Source organism: Cucurbita pepo, chromosome 2 (genome assembly GCF_057944985.1).
Source record: "Cucurbita pepo subsp. pepo isolate OVF chromosome 2, ASM5794498v1, whole genome shotgun sequence".
NCBI lineage: Eukaryota > Viridiplantae > Streptophyta > Magnoliopsida > Cucurbitales > Cucurbitaceae > Cucurbita > Cucurbita pepo.
Window position 1 is genome coordinate 14,011,216 of NC_141799.1, and position 14,556 is coordinate 14,025,771.

The 14,556-nt window shown below is 34.6% G+C and overlaps 2 protein-coding genes across 3 annotated transcripts; both read right to left on the reverse strand.

Moving 5' to 3' along the window:
* Nucleotides 1–709: 709 nt before the first annotated feature.
* LOC111787885 (alpha/beta hydrolase domain-containing protein VTE7) lies at nucleotides 710–6,809 on the reverse strand. Its single transcript, XM_023667978.2, has 11 exons — nucleotides 6,477–6,809; nucleotides 6,151–6,370; nucleotides 5,452–5,546; nucleotides 5,257–5,354; nucleotides 5,104–5,153; nucleotides 4,818–4,913; nucleotides 3,205–3,294; nucleotides 2,535–2,627; nucleotides 2,125–2,220; nucleotides 1,556–1,621; nucleotides 710–961 (listed from the first exon to the last, which is right to left on the reverse strand). The coding sequence occupies exons 2-11, from the start codon at nucleotides 6,352–6,354 to the stop codon at nucleotides 833–835; spliced, it is 1,017 nt and encodes a 338-aa protein (XP_023523746.1). The 5' UTR covers nucleotides 6,355–6,370; nucleotides 6,477–6,809; the 3' UTR covers nucleotides 710–832.
* Nucleotides 6,810–10,518: 3,709 nt separating this feature from the next.
* Nucleotides 10,519–13,077, reverse strand: EXO70E1 (exocyst subunit exo70 family protein E1). Of its 2 annotated transcripts, none has more exons than XM_023669959.2 (2): nucleotides 12,859–13,077; nucleotides 10,519–12,712 (listed from the first exon to the last, which is right to left on the reverse strand). In XM_023669959.2, the coding sequence occupies exon 2, from the start codon at nucleotides 12,596–12,598 to the stop codon at nucleotides 10,634–10,636; it is 1,965 nt and encodes a 654-aa protein (XP_023525727.1). In that variant the 5' UTR covers nucleotides 12,599–12,712; nucleotides 12,859–13,077; the 3' UTR covers nucleotides 10,519–10,633. The 2 variants fall into 2 exon arrangements, with proteins under 2 accessions (XP_023525727.1, XP_023525726.1); XM_023669958.2 differs by having other exon boundaries at nucleotides 12,824–13,076.
* Nucleotides 13,078–14,556: the final 1,479 nt, after the last annotated feature.

Genomic DNA, 14,556 nt, shown 5'->3' on the forward strand with positions numbered 1-14,556 from the left:
ATAATAGGACAATCTGTCTTTTTTTTTGGAGCTGTCACTAGAAAGAACTAATTATTTTTTGGACAATTTTTATGAATGATTATCATATAAAATGCTGTAAATGTCTCTTATAAAACTAATAACTACAATATAAATATTAAAAGTGGAATAATTATCATATAAAATGCTGTAAATGTCTCTTATAGGACAATTTTTTTTTTTTTTGAGTATCGAAGTTTTGGTTATTGTCATCTCTTGCTTGAGCTTGGTAGTAGCATAGGTCAATTCCCGAACTGTTGTTTCAAGGCTGGAGCTTGATCCCCACTCCAGTACTCTTGTAATTCACTTGATCCCCACTCCCAATACTCTTTTGTAAATTCACTTGAAAAGTAGTCTATCTTTAAGCTTCTAATCGACACGCTACATGTCTATATAAGAAATCTTTATGACACCATTTTCCAAAAGGGATGCATCTATTTAAGAGGAGCATTTCAACGACTACCAATACGGGTTATCCAATCAATCATCTAGGGTCTTTCAAACAAACACACTCCAATTCCGAATGCGACAAAGCAAAGGGAATTACCTCTCCAAAAGAATCAACCCAACAAATTTACCCCTCTTTTTGTAATTAGTTTTAGGCCAGCTCCTTTCTATACCAAAGTACTGTAAAACACTACCACTTTTCTAAATAAGCCCTAATTTACCCACTACAAAAGAAGTGGAGAAATTTAAGGTGAAAGAGGTTATAATCAATTATTTGCGACTTTTCTAAAGATTATATACAATAGTTCTCATAACTAACCTTATAACAATAAGATAGGTAATATGTGTGTATATATATGGAGAATTCCTAGCAGGAATCATGAAACACAAACTCTGTAATAAGCTTTGAAACAGAAGCAGGACTGTCAACATGGGGCAGATGGCCACTGTCTGTTATTATTCGCATTATTGCATTTGGTAGTTCACAGTGCAGTCTCTGCAAAACCAAACAACAATATCACTGTCCAAGCACATTTTGTCGGCAAAAACAGTCCACGAGTTGTTATTTTGACAAGCAAACAGTTCAAGAGAAAGGAAAACAAAACCCTACCAACGTGGCTTCAAATACTCATTTATGTAGTCATCTATTCATAGAAGAAAATTTTAAAAGGAAATAAATGTCCTTTTCTGTGTTAAGCTTCTAATAAATAACTTATAGAACATTCACAAGGACTAAATTGGATTTTTGTGTGAAGTTCAGGAAAAAAAAAGAAGAAGAAGAAGAAAACAAGAAGGTTTGAAAGTTCAAGAACCATGAAATGAAAAGCTTAGCAATTTAACATAATAGATGATTTCTGTAACAACTCAAGCCCACCGCTAGCAGATATTATCATCTTTGGGATTTCCTTTTCGAATTTCCCCTCAAGATTTTTAAATGTGTTTGCCGCTAGGAAGAGGTTTACACACCCTTTTAAAGAGTGCTTCGTTCCCTTCTTCAACTGATGTGGGATATCATAGTTTCTTTCAAATGGACTTTGTTTCCTATCTTTATTTATAGATTTTAAGTTCATTTGTAGAAATCAAAACTCACCACTGCATCTTTATAGCGAATAATTCTGTCATCTTCGCCTGCAATGACGAGTGCTCTGTGCTTGACCTATTGATTTAAGTACAGAGAACAATGTAAATATAACGTTATCATACAGCAAGGACAGGAACTATCTATCACCTGAGCCTATACAATGTATAATATTTGAAAAATTAATCAGCTTTTAACCATGATGTTTCATTTGAACTCAAGAATCCCAAACTACTGTGGTCGCAGGTTCAGCTAATATTTCTAGATTATGTTTAGGAGTAGGTTTGAATATAATGTTACAATCTGACAGCTATTCTAATCATAGTTTTGAAAGGAAAAGGAAAAATACTAATCAAGAAGGCAGCCAAACACCATGAAAAAATTACCCCACAACATGGTCCTACTATTTCTGATTTGGCCCTTCATTATCCAAAAACCAAGGTTTATATCATTGGAAATACTGATGGAAAAGTTTAATTTAATTTCTCAGAATATTTCAGCAAATGAAACTCAGATTTAATAAAAAGAGATCCAAAAATGAGTTAAAATTCCAGCATCGTAATGGCTATTGATTGATATACCTGTTTAATCAGAGAAACTACATTGTAGCCTCCGCTGTACATAAAATTAACAGTTGCATCTTCCCACCAAGGCAATAGACAATGTAAACGGCCGACCTAATCCGTACAATAACAATATTGTAAGTAGATTGGCATGTCATCACCCACCAACTAAACAAGATAGGAAATCTGCATCTAAACAAGAAATATCCCACTTTCATATTTATGACAAATACATTTTGTTACGGTCAAGAAGGATTTGATGGAATTGAAAATACTTGAGTTATAAACGAAAAGATCAAAAGACGACGGCAGGGAAAAGAAAGAGACCATCCATCAGCCAACGAAGTGTCTGAGATTGTAGGTTAATGCCTTATTTAATGGCATATTCAAAAGAAGTCTTATACACGAAGGATACAAGAGAAACTTACATTCGTCCATTCTACATTTCGAGCAAGTGAAAGTTCATTGAAGGTTAACTTATTTGCTAAGAGGCGCAATGGGATGCTTTTCAACAAAGAAACCTGATATACAATTCGTTAAAGAGTACCTGTCAGCGCTATACAAGCTTCGGGGCCTGTCATCATGACAGACATTTCCTAAAATCAAGCACTTAAATCTTATTTGAAGAGTAAAGGAAGTCAAATCTGCATACGTAGTTTGCTTCGTTAATAACTCCTCAAGAATATTAAATCACATGTTAGGCGGAAATTTAAATCTACAAATCTCCTAGAGAAAATTCGGATGCCTTAACCACATAGATATCCTAGTTGGCAAAAATAAAAAATAAAAGGTTATGGAAAGAGTTATGTCATGGCGTTTCTTTTTCTAGTATTGAATTCACATGCTTGAAAGTATTATTGCAAATGAGAAGTGTTTAGTAAAACAAAAATTTAACAAGATAACGCAATACAGAGTAAACAATTTTGTTAAGAAGGCAATAAGAGCTTAAAAAAGTTGTTGACTTAGCCAATTTTTCATATCTTCCAAAAGTAGTTTAAAATTGTTAAATTGTAATCTGTAAAAGTAATGAAGTTTACAAGAAAAGAAATGGCAAATTAATTACTGGCATGCACTACGTTATGTGCCATGGAGACCTACCCCAGCATATGCTACCACTTTCGGCAGCTTTGTAGGATGCCCAGTGCAGTTGCTATACACACAAGCATTGATCAAAACCAGCTTTTCCACCTGTGAAACAGTCATTAAAAAATTTTACCACTAAAACCTGACAGAGATCGTCTAGAACCGTAAAGAACAGTAAAAAATAAAAAGTAGAAGATGGAACAAACTTAAGAGCCTGGAAGATGATTCCGGGTCTAGAATTTCCAGGCTGCAAGGACCTTTGTTTCTATAAGTTTGATGCCTTTGTTTCACATAAACTTTTAATGAGATAATTTGGCAAGCATATATTATCAAGATCAATTAGAAAGCACCCTGAAGGATGGTGCTATGTATAAATTTTCAATTCTAAACATCCACCTGTTGTAAACTAGAAATTAAATTGGCCAATGACATTGCAATATGGCATGGTAGGCCGATGAGGCAATATGTATGGCAGCAAACTCAATCGCTATGACCAGCAGGCGACACATGGAAGAGCTGTATTAAAAAAAGCGCTAGTTTTAGGCCCTATGCTCACACATCACATCTGATACATGCACCCCCTTTGTTACTTCCAGACATGCTCGTGACTCAAATGTGAAACCTCCGCGTAAGAGTTTTTTCCATTTCCAGACATGCTTATGTACTTGTGAAAACCCACGTAAGAGTTTTTCCACTTGCAGACATGCTTGTGACACATGTGAAACCTCCAGGCAAGAGTTTTTCCACTTCTAGACAAGCTTTTGGCTCGCATGCGCAACGTCCACGCAAGGTTGTTTCTCTTTTAGACACTCCAGATCCAAATCCCTTACCAGAATGGTTTTCCGTTTTTCCCCTTAATTTCCCACAATTTATCTCCTCCCTTGGATCTGTTAACCTCGATCCAGTGGTCAGAGTTAACCCAACCTTACCAGCCAACCTTCTCCTCCAAATCCTTTTTTACTCTGTCTCTTCTCTAAATAAAATTCCCCATACCCTATTCCTCAACTTCAATTTCCTCATTATTTTTGTGAGAGAACTTCATAGCGAGTATTTTGAAATTGGGTCTTTGTGACATACTTGTTAGTCTGTGTCTGGAGGTTTTTGAAATTTCCTTCTTCTTGTTGGTTTGAACTTGTAATGAGGTGTGTCTAGAAAGGAAATTGATGGGATTGAGAACTAACACAGAAAAGAACTGGAATTTCTTTTCAGCCTGAAAAGAAAGCAGAAGAAAAAAGGTTCCGTACGTTTTGATTCTCACTGGCAAGAGGAGTGTTACAGACTTACAGTGAACTTCTCGAGGAAAAGCCTAATGGACATAAGCTTCACTATAAGTCGAACCACTATTTGTTGGAACTTGTATATGGTATCGAGTTCTCAGAATAAAAAAAAACATATCAGAACACAGTATCCTTCATCTCATACATAATCAAAATAAAAGAGCTGCAATGATAATAAGTGATATCCAACAGTTCATTGGCGATAATAACGCAGTTTCCTTCATTTCTTGCACATCTAAGGATAAAGTAATCATGTGATATGCGAGCTCGAACTACATTGTTCACATTCTTCATGCACAAATTCTCAGTATGCTTGCATTACTCTAGGCTAGATAGAAAATAAATACTTACAGCTTCCGGATGATTAACTGCAAAGTCAAGTGCAACAGCTGCACCAAGGCTTGGTCCAACTAACACCATTGGCCTCTTGATGTAGGACTTCCAAAACTAAAACCCAAATTAAAATTTAATTATAGTCCAAAACTACTGTTGTGAATCCAAGCCATTACATCAACAAATAAAACTTCACAAAGAATGATCATTCTCCAAGTTTCAAGCACTTTTCAGACACATGAATAAATCGAGACCCCAATAATCCTTATAACCAAAGCAATGTGAAGAAGGTAAAGTGATTAACCTGGTACAGATGAGAGCGCTTTGTTTGCACATTACATGGAGGAAGACTATCTAGTATACATTAGTATAATCAGGAAACATATAAGCGTGAGAAACGTTTTTAGAGTTTATAAAATACAATTAGGAAGCAGAAAATATAAACAAATGAACTCACCCAAGTCAGAAAAGCCCCATCCAAGAACATCAACAGCCCACGTTTCTAGTCCAGCCTCTTCAAGAAGAGGAAACGCATAACTCCATTCCAAACAAGAACTGTGTGATAAAAAGCAATGAACACATACCACGTTAAATGGAAACAGTACATATGTAAAAAATTAATAGAACAAATCTTGATGATTCCATAACAGACCTGTCAAAGCAATGGAGTAGAACCACTGGACTCTTCTTGCTTCTTGTTACTGATTTAACGCAGCTGCTCATAAGGCGAGTTTCTGATAATGTGATCTGCAAGAAGGGACAAGTAGTATAAAGGATCGTAGTGCAAATAATCTTCAATAAACACGAGAAGTGACACAGTGGGTCGGGAAAGAAATCCACCCATCTCCAAATCTCTCGTAATGGATTCCCAACGTACAATGGCGAAGTAAATTCGAGTCCAGTTTCTAAGCAGTAGAAATCACATTGTAAACGAATCTTATAGCTCGATTCCTTCTCAGACGACGCAGTATACACGAGAAAGGCGATTATCACGACGAGAAATTCCATGGTTGTTTTTGGTTTAATACTACAGGAAACAGACGTTGCTCGAAAATCACAAAGATCAAATCAAGAGAGGAAAAAATAAGCCGGCGAGAGAGACGTCTCTAACAAGAACAATGATCGTCACAGTGCTTTACCATACTTCAATTTCATCTTCAAACCACTCGATAAAATAAAAAGGCAGACAAAACCAAAACAATTCAAAACGAAGAAGAAACCGAATAAGACACTGAAGAAGCAGAAACTAGGAGAAACAAAAGCAAACTCCTCGGTGTAAGATCAATGCACCATTGATTTCATCGAATAAAACACAAGGAGAGAAAGAATAGTGAAAGAGAAAGCGTTTTACCGGTAGCCTCTCGATTTTGCGAGCCATGGTTCTAGCAAATGGATCTTTGATTTTACCGACCTCTTTAGGAAGAAACGAAGGGAAACCACCACAGTTTCCATCAGAGAAGACATCTCCAATGCCAAGACCTTCACATTTCGCGGACAACGGCGTTCTCGTAAGCTGGTGAAGCGCCAATGAGGGGAACCCCCACTTCAAAATCATGGTTCGACGACTAAAACTGAAGAATGAAAGCCAGAAATAGAGATTGCATCAACATCACTAAAAAAAGGGCACCATGGAAGTAAAATGAAGAAGAAGAAGAAGAAGACAAAGTCAGACTGTACGATGCGTTGGCGCTTGATTTCTACCATACACGAGCTCGAGTTGCGTCAGCTAAGTTCTTCTTCTGCTTCTGTAACCTCTTTCGGGAACTTAAGCTGCTAAATAAAAATGGCAATTCAAAGCTTCTGCAGACTGCTTCCACTGAACCGCCATGAACGAGTAAACAACATGGTTGCAGATTAATTAAGGTGGCAGAAATGGCAATGAACAATGCCCTGGTTTTGGTTTGATCTTAATGAATTGTCGGCGTAGCACGTTCTAATGGGAAGATTATGCAACCACTTACAGAATATTTCTCATGGCCTCGTTTCTTATTTTTCCAAAAAATCTAAAAAAAATAGTATCTCTTATTTGTGTTCATAATCTTACCTACCAACAATAAAATTATGAAAGAAAAATAAAAAATAAAACTGTGTGTTCACCCCTCTCCACAATGGTATAATATTATCCACTTTGAGCATAAGCTCTCATAATTTTACTTTCTCATACAAATGGATATAGTATTCCTTGATTATAAACTCATTATCATTCCCTAAATTAGCTGATGTGTGACTTTCATCATCCAACACCTCCCCTCGAACAAAGTACGTCTCCCCTCAATTGAGGCTCGACTCTTTGTCTTAGTCATTTTTTACTATGCCTTCGAGGAGGCTCGACTCCTTTTCTTTTGGAGTCCTTTGTTCGACATTTGAGGATTTACCAATCTATTGACACGACTAAGTTTAGGGCACGACTCTGATACCATGTTAGACGAACACGACTCTCTACAATAGTTGATATTGTTTACTTTGAGCATAACACCCCATGGCTTTGCTCTGGGTTTCCCCAAAAGACCTCGTACCAATGGAGATAGTATTCTTTTATTATAAACTGATGATCATTCCCTAAATTAGCGGACGTGGGACTTTCATCATCCAACAACCTTATAATCAAAAGTGTAAAATATATTACACTATGTGTATAAGTATATTTACCATTTAAATCTCGACCATTATTATTTTTATTAAATGATAAAAAAAATTATATTAGGAAATTATACCTACCTCATCTTTAAAGGTAGATAATTTTAAGTTGAATAAATATTCAAAATTTACGTCCATTGAAAATAAATATTTATTAAAATATCATTTTGGTTAATATACTTCCATATTTATATTAAAATATCACTTTACATTTAAGTACATTATCTAAGTACATTAAGCCTCGATGATAATATTAATAATATGCATTAAGTTTTTTAATTTTTAAATTATTAATTTTCAAACTAATATTTAATGTCCACCTACTAAATTTTGTCGAGACGAGAAGTCATTTATAAGAAATAATATTTTTTATTTTTGTTTCCCACAAAATTATATTGTAATTTTTCTCTGAGAATAATATTATTTTTGGAAAAATAAAATATATTTTCCTCTTTCCAGACACCTTTATGAGATTTTATTTCACGTGCCGTGGACGGGCCCTTCAAACTATTCCTCTCCACAAAAAATAATATTAATAAATAAAATGCCCAATAATTTTCTTAGCAAAAAATATATATATTATATATAATTATTATTTTTTTTTACTTTCACTATTATTATTGTGTAAATTAATTAGTATTATTATATTGATTTTGTATGGATATTATTGGTTATATTTTCTAATTATAAATTATAGAAATAAAATTTTAATTTTTAGAATTATAAAGATTAAATTCTAACATTAATTTATTTAAGAAAGCTCAAAATAGATTATAATGAAAAGGACCATTTGTACTATCATTATTAAATTCATTGATTTAATGTTCCAACAAACGAAGGTGTCGTGTTGTGTGAGAAGACTGTTCCACTTTCATTTTGAAGGTGGAAAATAGGATTTTTTTTATTTTTTTTTATTTTTTTTATTTCCGTTTTTGAAATTATTTTTGACAATTAATAATCGATCCGACCTTGAATTGGACTATTTTATTTGAATCGATTTTTTTTTAGTTAAAATTTCTCTCTTCCCTCCGACGTACTTTGTTACTGCCATCGTTTAGCTCCCTCCGTTCCTCGTTGCTGCTCGCCTTCCTTCAACTGTCACCATTACTTTACCGTCAATCACATGCCTTTTAATTCCGGAACGAAGTGGCATTTCAACTTCTCGACTATGATTTTTTTTGTTTTTAAGTTGAAGAATATTAATATTATTTTGAAATAATTTTTAAAATATAAGAGTATTTTTTAAAATAAAGTATTAAGGGTATTTTTAAAATTTTAAAAATAAATTTTTCATACTTTAATTTTATTTAAGAAAGCCCAAAAGTGGTAAAGGCATTGAAACGGACCATGATCATATTTGGAATAAAATCAAAAGGACTACACTCACATCATATACACGCCGAATGCAGAAATGTATGATTTGACGGTTTATTGTAAAGTTCTAATAAATGAAAATATATATGAAATGCGTGTGAAAAGACTATCACACCCTTAATTTGAAGGTGGAATGCAATTGAATTTCTCGATCAAACTAGCGATGTTCATGAGACCGAACGAATACAACAAAGATCGAGAGTTTACAAAACTTCCATTTAACTTGTTGTTCATATTCCTTCAACTGTTTGCAATTGCTTCTCTTATGGTCGTCGATGACCGTATTTTTAATAGAAAAATAGTGTCGTTACATCAATTTATGCCTCTTCAAATCTAGAGTGCAGAGGCTCTTTAACATTTTCATTTTAAATTTGGAGAGTAACGATCTGATTTTTAAAATAGTTGACTAAAATTATTCTCTCGTGCATGCTAAAGTCAAAAACCCAAAAAAAATCTGAAAAATCAAGCTTAAACTATAAGAACAAGTGACAAACTATATAGAACAAGTATAATGAACCAGTGAAATGATATAATCGACATTGCATTTTTCATACAAGTATCTGTTAGGAATCACGAACCTCCACTATGATATGATATTGTCCACTTTGAGTAGAAGATCTCATGACTTTGTTTTTTGTTTCTCCAAAATATCTCGTACCAATAGAAATAGTATTATTTACTTATAAACACACGATCATCTCCTTAATTAGACAACGACAATTTTAAAGAAAACCCAACAAATCAAGATGATAACGTTGGATTGGATCAAACACAAAAGTACATAGGAGGTGAACATTCTGGATACAACGACGTCGTTTGACCATATCCTGCTGGACCAGACGCGTCAAATTATTAAAGGCTGGTGGAACTCAAAGTCAACGAGATTCCGAAAACATTGACCTGAAAAGCCCATTTTGACCCATTACTGGCTATTGAATTTACTTTTATACCCCCAACTTTCTTTTGGGCTTTTTCTTTCATTTTTAAATCTTTTAATTTCTTCAAATAAAAATAAAAATAAAAACAAGTTTTTTTTCCCTTGTTTTAATCTCTACGGCTTCTCTTTATTTTAATATTTTAAAATTATCAATTAAGTTAATTCATAAAAAAAAAATGTTGAAATTTGTTAAACATTATCTTTTTATTATTATTATTAATTTATTATTTTTTTAAAATGAAATTATTATTTTATTAATATATATTCAACTTCGGAACTGAAAAATTAATTTTGTTAATTTCATAAGACTTTCCCTCAAGATTTTAAAACGCGTCCACTAAATAGAGGTTTATAAGAAATATTCCGTTCTCCTCTCCTACCCACCAAATTTAAAATTTTGCCTATTCAATGAGCCTGCGGTCAGAATTTAGTGCAATTATAAAATATATGATATTCTTAATCTTCAAGAATATATTAGTTAGGAAATATATCTTAAATATTCGTAATCAGTTGAATTTGAATAGTAGTATATTTTATTTTATTATCAGGATTTAGTTAGTATTTTCTTTGTAGATATTATTTAGTATCTTGTATTCTATTTAAAGGTTGTGCATGAAGATTGAACGGTTCAATCCCAATTCCATTTCTCATTCTTAAATCTGTATTCACCACTAAATGATCAGTAATTATTATTTATTTTAAAATTTAATATAGAAATCCGTGTGGATTTTTTTTTTTTTTTGGGTTCATAAATTTAATTTAAAAAAAGAATTATATAGAATTAATTTTATTCTAATAATAAAATAAAACCAAAAATTACAAGGATGAATCTGTTGAGAAACAGTTAAAAGGGTAGAGTGAATAATAAGAAAGAAGTTGGGAATGATCATCTCCGGTTGGTGTTGGCCAGTGATTTTGGAGATCCCTCAAACAGATCAAGAAGGAATCCCTCCAAATCATCCGGAGTGTACTTGATCAGCTTGTCACTTACATGATTATTACATCTTCCAAAGAACGCTCGGTACGCCGGGATCACTTGGAGCGACGTCGAGATTCTCAGGTCGTCTCGAAGCCGAGAGTCGTGAATGATCCATGACGTTTGAGTTTTGTAGATCTCTTCGAACGCGACATTGAAGCTACGCAGCCTCTCTTTCAGCACGTTTCTCGACACTGAATTAGAACCCGGATGTTGAACCCCGTCCTCCATAAGGTATAACACTATTGAATTCCAACTCGCCCTCTTGTAGTTTAATACATGCTGCTGGAAGTTCATGTAACGTTTTCGAACCCAATCCTCCCCGAATATCTGGCTTAGCTCCGAACCTCGAACCTTTTGAGCCATGTAATGTATATTGTTCATCAAAAAGAAGTGCTGTAGAGCTGGATCTTTGTATTGCTTCGACTTCTCTTCGAGGTTGCTCTCTAGAATTGTAGCAACCGATCGAAAATGGCGAGCCATCGGAGAGAACTCGCCTTCTTTTTCTTCTTCTCGACTTGGATTCTCAGAGGACGATGGTGAATTAGGATATACATCTTCACCGTCTCCGAGGAGCACGTTGAGGGAGTCGCCATAGTCTGTAAGAATCAGAAGGTAATTCATGACATATTTCGTTAGATGATGGATGCCACCACCTGCAAATGCGTTCGGCGATGTGTTTGCTGCAATAGCTTTCCCGAACTCGAGGAATGTCGCCGTAACAGATTTACCTAAACTATTTAGAACATCATGATATTCAATTCTAACAAGATATCCAACATCATCGCAGTATAATGTATCGATGTCGGAGAGATGTTCTCCGACAACCTCGTACATTTCGAGTATACGATTCAGTTTTTCGGGCGGATGAGGACCTATAGCCATGGCCTCGCCGAAGTTCAGAAGCTGCAGCATTGATGCCTTCGATGATTCGACAAAACAACTCAAACTAACCAATCCTTCATCCCCGAAAACTTGATCACAAAGGAATTTTTCACTCGCTAAATAGACTCGCACGAATCGCTTCATCGCTCGGTTCCATTTCCTGATCTTCGAGTTCAACGTAACCCAATCCATTTTCAGCACATCCTCAATACTCATTTTCTCCATTTCAAGCATCGACAAGCACTCGTTTAAAGCCTCTCGACGAAGATGATTATAAGCTTGAATACACTCCTGATCATAACCAGCCTTGAACATAACATTAGCAATACCTCTAAGCTCAATAACCGCATCCGAATTGACCAAATCAATGATCGAATTCTCCAACGTTCTCCCAACGCTACAACTCCGAACTGAACTCTCAAAAGATTCATCTCGATATAAACTCGTCGATCCCTCCTCCACAGAATCTTCCGTTACATGGGACGACATACTCTCAGGCTCATATTCAAGGCTACTCTTAGCAAGCAAATGCCTAAACTCTTCCTCAAGCCTCGCCATAGCCGTTTGAAGAACATCGTGCGCCTTCCTCGAAAGTTCATAACCGTGTTCATCCTCAAAACACAAGCTCTCTAGCTTCCCAACCAATTCCCAGGCATCATCAGCAGCATTCAGATACTCACACGCATCGTTCGGGAAAGCCGAGTCCCAAATCATAGACTGATCAGCCTCCCATCCCATGATTTTCTTCTGCACTACATTAAGCCTACTCTCAATCTCATCAACAAGCCCAACATCCCTGTCTTTGGTCACTCCAATTTGATGATTTTGTGTGGTTATTAATGATAACTTTGAGCAAAGATCAACCATAACGCTCTTTGTATCATCTGAAAGGCTTATATTTGAACTCAAACCCTTAATAATGCAATTAGCTGCAGCAATTAGCCGCTCCTCTACTCCTAAATCCGAACCCATAAACTCACAGTCCCCCATATGCCAGAAATCAACAACAAACAGAGCCCAAGAACAACAAGCAGTATCAACAAAGAAATGGACACCAAAAACAAAAGGCTTCAACAAATTCAGCTCAAAACAGAGTGAAAACTCCTGCAGAAACCAAATTAGAAGAGGGTTTTTGAGGAACAAGATCAAAGTTCAAGCAATCAACTAATAAATCAGCTAATCGATTCAGAGAAAAAGATCTAGAACGAAACAAACCCTGAAGTTCGAGGAGAATAAGGAAGTGGAAGAACCTCGGAATCTGCAAATCTGAGAGAGCTGAAGCTCCAACAATGGCGGCTAACTTTCCTCTCCTCCAATTCAAAGCTTTTTTGTTCTGGGTGTTCGGATTTTAAAGCTTTTTGGGTACTTTTTTCGCTTTTTTGTAGGAAAATACTCAAGAATTTCGATGGATCTTCCGTCGAAGGACGTGGGATGGAATATAAAAGTGATGGAAATGGAGGCTTTTGGTTATTTATTTAAACGGAAATTTGGAAATGGTCAGTATTCCCACTTGTTGACCGACCAACGACAGGGTTTTCCATTTTGTATTTCTTGTACATGAGCTGAGAGACAGAGCTTTTTTTTTTTTTTTTTTTTTTTTTTTAATTAATATTTAAATCATACAAATTAAAGGACGAAATTATAATATATACAAAGTATATAAACTTAAAATTTTATTATTATTTTAAAAGAATTAAAGAATCTAAACCATTTATTATTAAATTATAATATAGATATTTTGTGAGATCTGACGTCAGTTCGAGACGAGAACTAAACATTCTGAAAATTCTCTTTAGTAGATATTTTTTAAAACAGGTTGATGCCTATACATAACAGATCGAACGGATAATATCTGCTAGCTGTAAACGCTCGGCCCTCGTCCGATGTGTGGTGAGAGATTGGTTTTTGAGGAAAAAAAAAAGTTTGTGGACATTATCAGTTGGGCCGACGTGGCCCAAAGTTGCTTTTTATCTTATCATTTATCATTTTCTCTCTCTTCATTTAAAAAATATATATTTTTCTCAATATATGGTTTTGTTATTATGAAAACAAAAATATTTGCAAACGAATTTTAAAAATATATATAATATAATAAAATAATAATAAAGTTTGAACCAACAAGTAAGGAAGTCAACACCATACTGGTCAATATACGAGATAGATACATTAATGTTATTAGCTCGTTATCAATCATACATATTTTATCTGATTAAATATAGGTTAGTCGATGTCTTGCTCAATACGTTGTATTGAAATTTTCAATGCTGATGTTTATATCTATATTTGAATGGTTGTTAGTTAAAGACTTATAACTTAATAATATTAAATTTTAAAGACCTGTTGTTTCATGTTTGTTCGATCATATTTTTTTAGGTTTAATCCTGTCATATTGACTTTTTTAAGTTCGTTATTATGCTATTATCATAAGGTTGACCTCCCCCGACAAAGCTTTTGATATTAACATTAGTTTACCACTTCTATTTTTCCGTGATCGAATTTTCAATTAGGGTTCATTAATTCTTTTTAGGGTTAGGACAAAAAAAGAACCAAAATTAGACTGGACCAAGAACGATAGAGAGATGCTTGGTGTCACAATCATACTTGTCCCAAGGCGTGTTACATACGGTCGCATGTCTGTTACATGCCAAAAGCCTTGTGATATATCATTTTACTGCTTTCCTTTACTGCTTTCATGATGTATAGTTTCTTATTATATTTTTTTTAAGTGTATAACATTTCAGCAGAATAGTGTCTATGCGTTGGAAAACCTGAATTGCCTCAGAATATACGGTAAGGGGATGCGACTAGTCGTCAATTCTTTCAACCTCTAGTTATATGCTATTTAAACCGTTGTGTTACATTTTTCACTTATAGCCTATAACATTGCTTTCTTCTAAAATCTTTCTCTGTTCCGTTTTATAAAACTTTATTCTTAAAGCAGGGCGATA

Coding starts and splice junctions, on each gene's coding strand:
- LOC111787885 (XM_023667978.2), bottom strand. CDS start 6,354: ATGATTTTGAAGTGGGGGTTCCCCTCATTGGCGCTTCACCAGCTTACG. Junction 5,547..6,150: donor GCAAAATCGAGAGGCTACCG/GTAAAACGCTTT, acceptor CCCTTCTTGCAG/ATCACATTATCAGAAACTCG. Junction 5,355..5,451: donor CTACTCCATTGCTTTGACAG/GTCTGTTATGGA, acceptor TTTATCACACAG/TTCTTGTTTGGAATGGAGTT.
- EXO70E1 (XM_023669959.2), bottom strand. CDS start 12,598: ATGGGGGACTGTGAGTTTATGGGTTCGGATTTAGGAGTAGAGGAGCGG.